Genomic DNA, 15,286 nt, shown 5'->3' on the forward strand with positions numbered 1-15,286 from the left:
TCGCAAACTAGCTGTTCATCTTTCTAGAGAGCTGCAACTATTGTTAGATTTTGATCTGTTAATAGAAAAGTCTTTAATGTTGTTAGTTCTCTTTGATTCTTCGGTTAATGGGTTTTTCACCTTTTATCCAATTTCGATAGGAAAATTTGCTGATAAAAGCTAGACACATGCACCGTGCAGATAATATTCTACCATGGGATTCACTTGGTCAGGTGTTGAGTGTAAAAGATCTGGAATTCCCACGCGAATACAAGGATAGACGCAGAATGCAAAACAACTTGACAAAATCAAGTCATTTGCTTCTCAAATACTAATCCACATTTTTTCTTCTTTTCTATCATTCAAACTAGCAGATCAAAACGTTAGCATACACAGCATATACTAGAAGGCACAAGAAGCAAGTTTCAACCGCTCCATACATTCGACTAAAAGATGTTTGCTTGACCCGAAAATGGATTTTAAATGACCACATCAGGTGCCATATTTTCTTCCGCTGTCCATGTTTTATGTTACCATCCTCGCTTAGTCAGATCACTTGTAAAGTTTCCCATATATGTGATTGACTGAATCTTGTTTAGCCCGGAACCTGCAAAGACAAAGAGAATGCTGTGAGGAGAGTTCTAAGATACACATGACCAAAGAAATAAATTGGTAAGCAATTTAAGTTGAGTCATTTCCTATACCCGAAATTACAAGCAAGCTATGATCCAAAGAGAGCAACAATTTACTCTGTACAACGGGATGTACACAAAAGACATCTTCCATTAGCAAATAAGAACAGTTAGAGTGATCAATAAAGACTATCATCTCAATTGCTTCTTTTCAAGCTTCTTCCACAAATAAATCATTCTTCTGATGATAGAATCTGCTGAGGATCCTTCTGCATAAGCACTTATTGCTGTCAAGAGGCTTGTGAATTTCTCCCCATCATCCTGCACCAAAGACCTTAGATGCCTTAGGCTTTTACAGAAACACATTTCCTTTAGACAACATAAGGACCTGTACTCCATTCCTCAGCAGATATGTGCAAAAATACCCGAAAATCAAAGCATGAGCAAAGGAACCCTAAGTTGGTCCTTAACTGCATAAAGAAGTCTTTTAGATAAATAACACATATAGCATAAAGAACATAAAGAACAGAATAATGCAGCAGAACTTTCATTATCAATTAGTTCCGCATGGTGACTAGAGAATGAGAAAATAACAATGCCAAAGATTTAGATATCAAAACAGGACAATATGAGAATGTATAATTCATGTCCACGCCACAGTAACATGTATCGATATCAGATAGCACTCCTCAGCATCAGCTTTGATGTGAAGTTCTAAAAGCATTTTCCCCATACTGTCATTTATGGCCCTCTATCTTCTCTTAAATATTGTTGAGAAGGCTAACGGATCCTTGATCTTCATGGTCAAGAGAAGATGGCCATCTTAAGTTTCATCTAAAGGCAACTGATTTCTTTTTCCTGGACAAAATATGTTCTGATGATCTAAGAAATTCCATCAAATTCCATCACGAGTTTCTTCAAATGATATTGGTACCCTCTCAGGTATTTCTTTTATATTCAGCAATATCCTTCTAAATACAATAATATAGAGGACACCATAAGTCAAAAATATAGGTGAGTTTATAAGAGCCACTATGTGTCAACAACCAGAAGGACCATAAATGCAATTTCAAAAATTTCAGAGAAGATTGCTGTGATTATGGTCAACTGAGGAGCAACAAGTGAAGGAATCACATTCAAATAAAACATGGAGGCATTTTTCTTTCAGTAAAAAGTACATCTGACTTGCTTCAAGTAGCGAAAAATATCATATTTGGCATACTCTGTAACGTGCCAGCTTGCGATGCTACAATATGAGATGGGTTCATCTTTTGTTTTCCTCTCGTCTTCAAATACCCATTGTTAGTTCCCTTCTCTCTTTTATACCGCCATTCAAGTTCAAAATACAATTAAAAGTTTGCAAGGGATTAGCAGATAGATTTCGAAGTTAAAAGTATTGCTATTAGATTATTATGGTCTCAAATTCAATAATTAACACCAGGATTGCAAAGTTGAACAAAGCATAGCATTTGACCTTTTACTCTAGTTAAATAGTAAATCTAAAAAAATCAGTGGCAGGAAAAGGACACAATACACAACTTTAACACCAGAGCTCTTACTAGATAAGCAGTTGAAATATTATATGGAAACAGACATACTGCAGGAGCCCTCAAGTATTAAGGAAACATACAATATCATCAAAATCAAGTTCATGGTTATTGGAATCCAAAAACAAAATAATTCTAAGCAGCTAATAGTTGCCCCTACCTCTGGCTTCTTAAACAAGAGGTCATTTGTTGCAAAAGGAACCATATACGATGGCAGGTCACAACGTAGCATTGCCTGTACAAACACATCATTTTTAGCTATGGAAAAAGGGGAACAAAAGAAAATTCTGAGAGCAGCAGATGACTTGCCAGATTCTTGCTTAGGATAGCTTGTTCAGTGTTCATTATCAAGGCCTGAAAGCAGATAAAATTAATTTCAAACAAATTTGTCAATTACTGTACAACTCTGGAGCAGAACTACATAATCCAGCTATCAGAAAAGTACCAACGTAGAACAGTAATAGAAGAATCAAGACTTTTTACTAGCAACACCCTCAGAAAGCCACAGACAACATCAGAACCATTAATATGGCATTGATGATCTATGCAATTAACAAAGATTCCATACCTGCCTGATTCTCTCCTCACTGACTTGCTCAACACATTCCAACAAGTTCTCCAATGTACCTACGATAAAAGGAAAAAGATCAAGATTTTACATGCCTATCCAACAGCACAGTTTGTTTGCAAACAAATTACACATGGCAATTAACTTGAGAGGTTTCTTAAGGAACAAAGGTTTTTCTTTTTATCAAGGTTCAAAAAGCAGTTTTGACAAGCAACTAAGTGAAAAATCCTTTATTTCAAACAACAGCAGTCGGAGAAATAAGATGTCAAACTTAATCAGGAAATAGATGGTTATGAAAGAAATGTCAAAGCCTTCATAAGTAGGTATATACATAGGGGTAGTTGGAAGGTAGAGTCTTCTAATTAATCTGAAAATACATATTGTGTTTTAAGAACATTCCCTTGTTATATTTGGATAACAAGAAACTAATGAAACCAGAATCAATGAATACCATGTCTTGATGCAACTTAACGGAGACAACCAGGCGATTATTGACCAAACATCCATATAAAAGCAGCCAGAGAAAAATCTCACACTCAACTTCATGCCTAATTGACATCAATTCGCAGCCAATCTACTACATCTTTGCATTTGTATGATTTAGTTACCGTTAAATATTTAAATTTCTCATTCATAAGAGGTATGCAGGCATTGGTGACAGTATCAGATTTAATTTTGATATTTTTTCTTTCCTGTTACAGTCCCTGTCAAGGGGAAGAATCTTGAGGTAGATCTCAGCCTGCAATGTTGAAGTTGCTCCGGGAGAGAAATTTCTAAAGAGGAAAAGGTATCACAGGCTCTACGTGTTTGCCCAAGAAAACTGTAATCTAGCAATAACATACCGAATTTTGTTATTAATTGCACGGCACGAACATCTCCAATCCCATCCACTCCTGCATTTGACAGTTTAAGTAATCAATGATCAATTTCATAAGCAGCATTTTGATTGACTAGGAGCAACTATCAAATTATTGACTATGAAGAATCTAAAGATAATGCACAAGCTAGAAATCAGACAACTCGTCATGCAGCCCCTAAATCTAAGATCAAGTTAACTAACCATAACATGTGGTTGTTTGAAAGTATGAAGTATATGACACTGACTTCAAAGAAACAGGTTCACATGAATTTTCAGCAAATTCGCAAATGTAAAATCAAAATAGGAAGAAAGAGAGGAGAAAAAGATTACTTAGAAAAATTAGTGTAAACACTTATTAAAGCACTAGAAGCCAAAGGTGAGGTGGTAAAGATTGTGAAAGCAAAATATGATTTTCATTCACAGAAAAATGCCTTTGTCAAGAAGCTAGCAGTTAACTTTCAGGATATTTTAGCAAGTTACGTTTTTTGTTAAGTATTCACAAGAAGAAGTTAGGAGTTCCATCTATGTATATCAAAGCTAGCTTGTATAGACTCATTGAGCATGCTTAATATTCATGTCATACATTAAATCTCAAAACAAGCAACATAAAGGCTTTTAGAGGTAAAAGCCATCTATCTACTTACCGGGAAGAAGAGGTAAATGAACAAGGATGTATCATTATAAAATAAGACCTTCAAACATCCCATAGACTTGTACCTAGTTACCACACTGATGGACTAGTTATAGGACAGGTTTAAAATGTTGTGCTGCCCTAATTATGTTATGTGCTGAGAATTGTACGTTGAACTCCAGTCAAAGAACCCAGAAGTTCAAAATGTTGTGCTGCCCTAATTATGTTATGTGCTGAGCATTGTACGTTGAACTCCAGTCAAAGAACCCAGAAGTTCAAATATGTTCAAATCCACAAGTACATATACATCCAAAATGAATTAATGAAAAGAATCTGAAATCCAAAGAACAAAATATTTAGAGATCAACAAACATTTTAACAAAAATTAAAGCATGTACAAGACTATAGATCAGCAGCTATTTTTTTTTTTTGCATCCAATTTGCCATAAAACAGATGGAGGCAAACTCTGAAAGGAATAATTCTTTTGAAAATATTATATCTCAAATATCTCATATATGACACCTCTAGTTTTCGATTACATGAAAAGTTAAAATCAAAGCACAAACAACATAGTGGTTTTGGGCTGTTTTATTAACATGATAATACGTAAATCTGAAATGCATAACTCTAGAATACTAAAATACAGGACAGCTTTTGATTAACTCTTCACATATAAAGACTTTTTCTTTTTCTTCCTTTTCAGCTTTAAGTGAGTAGGGCAAGCATTTTTCTAGTGAAAGATGGAACCTGGTATGTTGTCAGACTTATCACCAACAAGGGCAACAACATCAACAAACTGAGAAGGCGTCAGCGATCCATATTGTTCAGCAAAATCATCCATGCCATATGAAACCATCCTAAGTAGCAGCATCAGAAAGTCAAAAGCTCTAACTAGGAAAATGAGAAAAAAGAATAAATTTTGGATTGAACAACTGAATATTAAAGATGGGGTTTTTTTTTTGGGGGGGGGGGGGGGGAGAATGTGGACAGTTTGGTAGTTTCTCCAGGCGATCAGGGTGTAGGTAAAGACATATCTTCCTATTTGTATACTTATTCTTTATTTCTTTTTCCCATGTTTTCTCCTTTATTTCCAGTTTGGTTCCTTCAATTACTACAACTATGCTGCCACCAGACAACATGATCATTGCTGACCTTGCAGCTGTTGGTGGCAACCACCACCTGCATTGCGCTGTTGCTACTGCTGCCACAACCATGTAACCGTCACAGTCACTAACGGTCACCATCACCACCACCCTCTCCACCATTAAAAGTTGAAACAATGACCATGCCTACCATTGCCCATCTCAGCTATAGGCACCAGAACAATTGGTGCAGTTGCTAGTTGGCCACCACTCCATTAAGCAGACAGTGTATCGTTAGCAAATACCAATGAAAAATAAAACTGTTAAAGTTTACCCTTGTGTTTTGACTCAATCCATCTAGCACGAGTAAAAGATGGAATAGAAAGGTTGTTCAAGGACGGAAGAAGGATTTGGGAAGGCTTTCTGTGTTAAGACAGTTGGGCACTGATAAGGGTTCATAGGCATGGACAATCTCCAAAAAAGGAAAGGACAAAAATGATTAAAGTGGTAAAACATGCATCAGCTATCACAGTTAAGGGAGAGGGATCCAAAAAACAACTTGGGTGTGGGACTGGGGGGTATGCGAAATACAACCTAAATTATGGGTCACCATACCCACCACAAATTAAATATAGACCAGTTTCTTCCAACTTTCAGCAAGATTTCCCACATCAGGGCGGCGCACGTCTCAAAGAGCCCAAGTAAGAACAGTAGATGAAAGTTGTTTGCAATTACATATGACCGAGATTGCCATTGAAAGCTTGAACACAACCTATATAATCTCTCAAGCTCCACAAAAAACTATTTGTGTGCCTATTCTTGGAACTACATCAATTTTCAGTCTCAAGCCTAATTTAATATGCATTGGGTACATACAGTAGGTTTGTACCCAAAGTAAAATTTCCCACACTAGGCAGTATGACACAGAGAACCAAAGTAAGAACAGTATATGAAAATTCTCTGCAATTAAACATAACCAATTGCCATTGAAGGCTCGAACACCATCTTTATAATCTCTCACTTCCCATGAGAAGCTGGTTGTGTGCCTCTTCTTGGAACTACAATTTTCGGTCTCAAGCTTAGTTTGACTATGCATTGGGTACATACGGTTTAGGCCCTAGCTATCTCAAGCTGATCAGCTGTTTATATTGATATCTTCAATGAACTATCAACAATCAATTTGATGAAATAAGATCTAAAGATGTGAGTCCAATTTCAAATAGAAGTTCATTCAGTACAGCAAAAATATAAGATTGTAAAAGAATCCATACATAAAAAGTATAATTTAGACATCACAAAAGTTGTCCAACTCATAGACCAAATCAACAAAAATGAAGATAATATACTCACTCAAATCCACGAGGAGCAATCCGCAAAAGGCGCAACGAAGGAGATAGGATTTGAAAAAAATCTTTGTCTGGGGAGACTACTCGCACCTGCAATAAATGCACGACAAGGGAAGTACTGAATTAGGACCAAAGTAACCACAAGTACCATCAACCAATGAAGTTTGTTTAAAGCACTTTGTTAAAGTTACAATACTGGTAAAATAATCCTTTTATGCATATTAAAACCGAAACAAATGATCTTTCCTTCAATAGCCTAAAGGAAAAACAGAGATGCATAACTTAACATCTTTTCTTGCTAAGGAGATTCTGAAATTTTCCCTATTAGGAAAAGTATTCCATCCATCTCTACCGTGCTTCTAGAAGTAATTCTACCCGAAAAAAAATCCCTTTCGATCTTGTATATCTTCTGAAAAAGTCAACAAGAGCCTTACTTTTGAAAAAATATATGCATGGCTTAAACTTATACCAACTTCATACTTCTAAATATCGAACAGAAAACAAGGTTAAGTCAATTGAAAAGCTTAGCACATAAGATCTTGGTATTTTACCAAGAAAATCATCTCATAGATTTTGCAAAGTTAAAATAACTACCTTGAATCCAGCATCAACACTCCTCAAAGCCAGGGTCCCAATTACATCATCAGCCTCAACCCCTGGAACCTATATTAAACTGGAAAGTCAACAATATAAATCAAATAAAAGTCAGGTTAAACCTAAACTATGTTTGCTCTCACCTCAATCACTTTAACAGACATAGCCTTGATGGATGCTTTCAGATATTGAAGTCCCTGAACAATGGTATCAGGTGTAGGAGGACGATGGCTTTTGTACAACGGATAAAGGGTGTGACGAAAGTTAAGGCCTACACAAGATTTAAGCAAACAATTTTTTGATGCACTTGCTAAGGGAACAAAATAACTTCAATCACATACATCAATCACAATGACAACATGAAAAGACAACACAAGGTACCAAAGGAAATAATAAGCATCAAAAAAAATTATATTACAACTGAGGCCACAGTACATACACCTGATCGTTTATCTCATAGCAATCCAACTGACCCAACGAAACTGAAGTTGTTTAATCACAAAGGGAAAGGTGAAAACAAAGAAAGAACAGTAACACCACATCATCAAGTTAATATAAAGTGGATTTAGCTCATCTCAATCAGCATTAAATGGTGGCATCAAAAGAAATGACAGCTGCAACGTCTCGTAAAATTACTCTTGGAAGACTTTAATCCCATGGTTCAAAAAAGGTGGAATCTACTGGTAGGAGAAATCCAGCCAGCTGAAGTTTGAATTCACTACTTCTGATATTTTCCAACAGACAGATAGGCCTGATAAAGTTGCTTGGGGGGCTCACTACTTTCAGTGTATTCTCCACTTGGGTGATTGAGATTTCATTGAGACTCAAAAACTTTGAGGTATCACGGTATAACCTGTACTGTTTAAGCATAGTATCCTAATGATCCCACAGCATGTTACCTCTCAGGAATCTAAGGCTAAGAATGCATCACGTTAGTAAAGCTTTTGGTCAAAAGAAATTTACTTGTCTTGAATCCATTGTAACTTGCGAAGCATAATCATGCCATATTTCCAAGCCTAATTAGAAAAACTCCATAGCCTATTTTTTTTCACCCACAAGGCCCAATCAATTAAAGGAGGTAAAGCGTATTCACACTTCTAGGTTGAATGGAATGAAAAAAAAAGGTTGTACCCATTCTAGGATGTAAAATTCTCTCCACTCCTGTTTCCTAATTCAATCAGTCTGCCATATTGTATCATCATGTTTCTGAAGAAATTCTAAATTTTAGCACTCTCATACCTGTCCAATCTTGAAAAATATCATTCTTATCAAATCCAAATGGATCCATCATCAGTATCTTGTTTAAGAGAAATTCTAGAATTAGGAAGTCTCACATGTATTTTATATCACCAATCTCTTCATTGACACTACATCAATAGCATATCAGAGCCAAAGGATTATCTATATATCAAAACACCGGGTGGTTATTCATCCTGAACTCCACCCAATCTGAAGCTTTGCTATGAAGCTAAAGAAAGCAAAGTAAAAATCCAATCATAAATTTGATAGGGTGAATTCTAGAATTCTCTTATGGATGAACAGTGCTTTCAATTTAATGGTTTTCTTGCCAAAGGAATGTGCACAAAATGTGAAAGACAGAGGAAAAATTCTGATCAGTGTTCCTAGTTTCTAGTTTGAAGGCAGAAGTTAAAATTCCATTTACTGGAAGATAAGATATTTGGATCTAGCATATTGGTTCAGATGCGTGACTTGATAGCCATTGGTTCAAAAGTGTGATTAGATTGCCCTGCCCTATGGCCATCTGATCTTTCAAAGATTTCTAGCTTCTTTCTTTACTGTATTCTCTATCTTGAGGCATCAATATTCCTGAACAAGAAACGTCGTTAATTGCAGGTTTTGTTAGAAGACAAGTATGTGTATAACTATGACATTCGTATGCAACAGTTCAAAATGACTTTTGTAAAGCTTTATCTAAATCATAAACAAGTTTTTTATTTTCAAGTTTTCAGGGCCTACCTGAAGCCATTAGGATCACCTCATTGCATGACAGACTTCGACACAAACCCTTACTAGGTACTTAATCACAGAATCGAGTGACTTATAGGTCAAAATGTAAAGGGAAAGAATATGACCTGTCCCATCCCAAATACATATCCCAGCAAAACTCCTCACTTCCAATGCCAATTGCATAAAAAGAAAATTAAACAAACCACCCAATACCTCACCTAGTGTCATACAGATAGAACAGCCAGGGAAGTATACAACCTGTTTCCTAAACAAAAGACTTAAACCCTTCTGTTAGAAAGTTTCAATAGTGAACAAGCAATTCCCATGCATAGAGCAGCATAGCATTACCAAACCACAAAATGATCAATAGTTCACGATTGATGCATGATTGAATCCATCAAATATCGGGTAGCTGGCATATAGTTGGACAATGCACCATAGAACCATCAAAAAGAAAATCCCTTCATAATGTGATTTTAGAAAAAGAATTTATTTACAAGACTTTCTTCAATACAAATGACCATTCACCAAATTTGTCAACCTACAATTGCATCTAGTTACAATAGGTATAGAGCATCATCGTAAATTCATAAGCACCCCAAGGAAATCATATCACACAACTGAAGATAATCACTCCCCACAGTGCCAACATTACAGACGGATTTTCTACATACAATACAAGTTTCAATTTAGATTCCGCATCACTTTTGCATTCTTACACATCTTTAAGATCAGTATTGGTAAAACTGACTGACTTTTACATATCTCTTATCTCTTTCAAATTATGAACAGAAAACAGGTTCAAAATTTAAAAAACCAAAAGAACAACATACCTTTTGAAACAAAATTTTGTTGGGATGAAACAGACGTATGACCAAATGGAACTCCTGTAACAGAAAATCTTAACTTATCATAACTATATCTCCTAACAGAAACCCCTCACTGTATAACCATGCCAAGATTTATAAGTTCCTTGACAAGCTGAAATACCATAGAACAAAGCCATATGAATAAAGAAACATAAAACTCAAAATCAAAGCAATATGTGCTCAATATTGTCAAAATCAGAGTAGCAAAACTCATAAAGTCCATGCAATCTAAGCCCAATATCTTCTGCGGAGGTATGACACTCTTTTACAGACAAGCTTCATTATTTGATTAGTTCATATCAGAACAAGTCTATAGGGTCTAGAACTTCCTATAAAATGTTCAAACAACATTAACGTAGTTAGGATTGGAAGAACAATTTTTCTGACTGTTAAACAAGCCATTTCATGCAAATGCTTAGACCAGTTAAACACACAATAATCCAATATGAGAAGACTTAGTAGAAGGATAAAAAGAATGACACAAAAAGTTGGCACAAGATAGGCTGATTGAAGTATTCATTTAGTTCCGTTTCAACTTCTTCAAAGAAATATGGAAAGAACATCAGATAAATAAAAATGAAAGATGAAAACAAGAAGAGCATTCTGGGAAATCAGATTTTTTGACATTACTGAAGCATCTATCTAGATTGATCATCACTTTAGTTAGATCAACAAATTCCAATCCAATCAAAATAAATACAGGAGGGACAGGATTATAAACTGGAGAAACTTGCAATCTTTCGGATGCTCTATGATTAAATTATTGAGAGAAATCTAAGATGAAGAAAATTAATCAATAGATCTCTCTCTCTCTCTCTCCACAGACACAAACTTATTGCTTCTCTATCAACTTAAATTCAAAAGAAAAGAAGATAATTTCTATTGACATTCCCTTGCAACCAGCAACCGCCAAGAATTTCAAGAGCATAGAAGTTTCACTAAATGATTTAAGAATTACCAAAGTCACCTATAGAGAAGCAGAAGAAGCATGGATCTATAAGGTAGAAAAAGCTCTCCAGAACATCCCAAAATAACTGGACTAGATTTCGAATTTGAGAAACAAAAGATCCAAACAAAATTCTACAAAAGGTTCCTATTTCTTTACTGTAAAGATTCCACATCCAATAAACTGCATCACTGATGTCAACAACATGAAACAATAAATAAGTAAATAAGACTTCAGCATTTGTTGCAGCACTCTCATACGATGGACCCAAATGATCTAATATCTATTGTAACATCATAAAACTTGACAACGCACAGCGTAATTGCTTTCATTGATGTTCATTTAAGCACAAGATAGCTAGCATGAGAAAATTAGTCAACAAGCAAAAAATTCATGCTCAAATTTTCAAGCTTTGTTTCACTCTTTGCTGCTGGTTGAGCTGGACAAGGGGAGGGAGCTGGGTGGTGGGTGGTGGGTTGTGAACATAATATGCAGAGCCACAATTATATAAGCAAGAGATAGAGTTGGTGAAAAGAACCAACAGATCGAACTGCAGCAATAGAATGCACCTCACCATCATGGTCGAAAACCACCTGCAGAAGACAAAGCAAGAGAATTTAGAGCATTGCACATGAACATCCTAGCATTTATATAAAACAGATAAAACAAACAATAAGACCTCAACAATGGCAGGACACATAAAGTTGATAATAGCCCAAGTCAGGCACAAAAAATTGGTCTCCTCTCTATTTGGGGTGCAATTTGTCCTTAAACATAACATTGAATTGTGAAAAGCTATCCCAGATTAGTTCATAATAACTTCCAATTGGATTTACACTCCCATAGTGTAATCAAAGGAAACTTCAACCACAAACTCTAAAAAATGCTTCAGACACAATGTTGATTATACCTCACTGTGATAGCCACATAGAAAGGTCGTCATTTTCTCTGATAACATCCAACAAACACATTGACTCCATTGAGAAAACAATATAAAAAAAAAATTGCAAATTTTCAAAGAAGCATGGCACATTTTGCACAAGAGATGATTTGGGCCAAGCCAAATAGTAGATAGCTCCTCATGAAAATAGAATACTGCACTGGAGATTCTTCAATAGAGTATGCCCTACTTTGCATAAATGGTACTTCCTTGGATGATTGCTTCAGGTTTAAGCAGAGTTCAGGGAAAATAATTTTCTAATTCACTTCAGAAATATTTACAACCTATAAGCTATATCCATGAGATATGTGAAGTAAAAGGAATCCAACTGGTCCTCGAACCCCCGGGAAACCAATGTGTGACATAGTTTATTAACAAGATAAGTATGCTAGATTAATATAAGTGCAGAAAAACGCCAAATCAATAGTTTATGGGCAAGCCACAAACTTTTGTCAAAACAATCAAAGTGCTCCTGCATCCACTATGGCCTAGACATAATTATATACACTATGGCCTAGACGTAATGATATACACCTCAAACATCAAAGTATCCCATTGACATAATTTTGTGATTACTCTTTCTCAAAAGGTTCAGCAATTGCTAGTTAATTTTTGAATCACATACTTCAAAGTTTATATCACAAAAGCTAATTATTCTCCAGTATACAAAAATGATGGCATATTCCATTCTCCTTTAAACTACGACGGCATAAATTTGTGTTCCATCTGAAAAGTCCATATAACCTGACTTAAAAACACTGTGATCCAACCCTGCCAATCTACTGGAGTAGTACAATGATAGACAACTGCTTACAAGATTACTTTTGGTGGTCCTTATGAAAACAGGGAAGTTCCTTAAGCTTGTGCAATTGGTGAGCTAAAAATGATTTACAAATTCTTGAGCTCTAAATTTTAGGATTTAAAAAAAGGAAAAAATTAAGGAAAATGAAGATGCCAGATGATTTATCATATATACAGATAAAAATAATCTCATGACAAGCAAGAATACAGAGGACAAAGACATATACCGCTACATGTGAAGGAACGAACTCCAGTACATCAATTATCTGCAAGAAAAGTCTAATCAGTAATCAATAGAACTGTAAAAGGCACAAAATATGGAAAAACCTAATTTCTTAATACTTCATTGTTTAATTTCATCATGAATCTCTTTCTTGGTTATGCATCTCATAGAAGCTAAAGAATCAAATAGCACTCAGGAAAAGGATGCTGTTTTAAATCCATTTTGTCCCACATAACTTAATACAATAAGACTGATATGAAAAAGTAGAAAATTCAGCAGATACCAAACTAAATTTAACTTACAAGAGACAGAGCCGTAAAAATAGTCAAGACCCAATCTCCATTACCATCAGCATGGGAAAGATGACCATGATGTAGTTTAGCTATTCAGAAGCAGAAAATTGACTTTTGAGATTAGTAGACAGTAATCTAATTCAGATACTAACTAAAAAGGTGTCAAATTGGAGGAATGAAATTCAACCATGTTTAGACTAAATTTTGATGACCTCAAATACACTCTCAAAACATAACTCAACTGCACACCATAAATGACAGCTTTTAGCTCAAAGCACTAAAATATTTTCCTAACTACAGGAATAGGTTGACCAACATTGGGATTAGCTGGTTGCATAGTTATAGGTCAACATATTTTAATATGTACCCTCAGTCACATTACAAGCAACTAAAACCAACAGAACCCACAATGAAGAGCAACATACAGCTCAAAAACTCTTTGAAAGCTTCCATATTATCAAGACACATTTGAAAGTTGTAGAAGAACTCCATCCCCAATACAAAATGTTAGCCAGCACAACCGTCCAAGTTTCCTTTACCAAGATTACAGCTATAGTTTCAGAAGTCAAATTTGCTACCATCTCTAAGCTAAGGAAACAAACAAACAGCTAAGCCTCATACAATATTCTTGCACCCAAGAAGTCAACTTTTAAATACATTGCAGTGAAAATTCCAATATATAAATGTTAAAAATACAATCAAGTGTAACGCCTTGAATCAACAAAGAGACATCACATACCAAGAAGCCGATAATACGCTCTATAAATAACTGACGTGCCATCGATAAGCATCACTCTGCCCTTGGAAGAATCAACATTTTCCACCAACTTATCTTCACTCTGATCAGAACCCAGAATAGCACTTTCCCTTTGCATTTGCACATTTCCAGCAGCTTTAATAACATCACCACTGCTATTAGTAATACCACTACTACTCGAAGCAATCCCCGAAAAATTAGACCTCAAACTCCAAGACAGTTTGCTATAATCCTACACCAACCACCAAAAAAAAAAAAACCAACAACAATTAAGTTAACAAATGTTAAACAAAAATGCATACAATGAACAGAAGATTGAGGAATATGCAAAGGGCTTTCTTGCAAGTTACCTTTTGCAAATCTGGGGATGTAGAATAAGTGAGAAAAGATTTTGCTGGTGAAAATTTGAAGCTTTTGTAAGCCCTTTGGGTTGCTGAAAAGTGCTTTCCGAAGCAATGAAGAGCTCTCCAGAATTGATGAGTTGAATTTTGATAGCAAGCCATGGATTTTCATGCCAATTTACTTGGATTTTTCCAATTAATTTTGATTTGAACGGAGAACAAAAGAGGGAAAATTGACGATGAAATTTTGGAGAGGGTTTATCAATACGTGGTTTTACGGACCACTAAAAGAGACAAAGAGCAACGTACTACGTCGTTTTGTTTTGTTGGGAAACCCAGTAAAATTTTAGGAGGAATTTTAAAATATACATGTACTTTTTTAATTTTTGCAAGACGAAAAGAATCAACAATCAAATCGAGCCAAAGTAGAGACTTTCACTAGGAAATTGTCTAGGTGAACTCGAGTAATAAGTAGTCATTTACACAATCCATGAGCTTAATTGTATACCATGTAGTATATAATATCCACATAAGTATATGAACAATGATATACGATGAATAATAATAATAATGTAAAAGAAAATCATAGCATGTAATATACAATGATATAAAGAATTTTATGTGACTGTTATCTACATTGTATATAAGAAGAAATAAGGGTTTAGTTCTAGTTTTAACTCATTTTCTTGATATAAGTTAGTACATGTTAAGTGTAAGAACCCTCACTTAAAAATATAAATTATCCTAAATTACTTGCATTACCCTAGAACTAAATCACTCATAACATTTCCCTTGCATTGCATTTTATTGCTTTTAGTTAAATTGTAATATTTCCTTGAGTTGACTTTATTTTATTTCACCATATACGCTTTGACCAAATGTCTTTTTATTAGTGGTTGGGACTTTATA

The 15,286-nt window shown here is 35.2% G+C and overlaps 1 protein-coding gene across 2 annotated transcripts; it reads right to left on the reverse strand.

Moving 5' to 3' along the window:
* Positions 1–215: 215 nt before the first annotated feature.
* LOC113769855 (DNA polymerase I-like) lies at positions 216–14,622 on the reverse strand. Of its 2 annotated transcripts, XM_027314499.1 has the most exons (16): positions 14,387–14,622; positions 14,019–14,268; positions 13,289–13,368; positions 12,991–13,029; positions 11,597–11,615; positions 10,041–10,094; positions 7,383–7,510; positions 7,240–7,308; positions 6,650–6,735; positions 4,965–5,074; positions 3,569–3,619; positions 2,727–2,785; positions 2,468–2,512; positions 2,319–2,393; positions 684–932; positions 216–586 (listed from the first exon to the last, which is right to left on the reverse strand). In XM_027314499.1, exons 1-15 carry the CDS (start codon positions 14,537–14,539, stop codon positions 804–806), a joined length of 1,347 nt encoding a protein of 448 aa, XP_027170300.1. In that variant the 5' UTR covers positions 14,540–14,622; the 3' UTR covers positions 216–586; positions 684–803. The 2 variants fall into 2 exon arrangements, with proteins under 2 accessions (XP_027170300.1, XP_027171029.1); XM_027315228.1 differs by lacking the exon at positions 10,041–10,094.
* Between the last annotated feature and the right edge of the window lie 664 nt (positions 14,623–15,286).

This window comes from Coffea eugenioides, chromosome 1, assembly GCF_003713205.1.
Source record: "Coffea eugenioides isolate CCC68of chromosome 1, Ceug_1.0, whole genome shotgun sequence".
Lineage (NCBI taxonomy): Eukaryota > Viridiplantae > Streptophyta > Magnoliopsida > Gentianales > Rubiaceae > Coffea > Coffea eugenioides.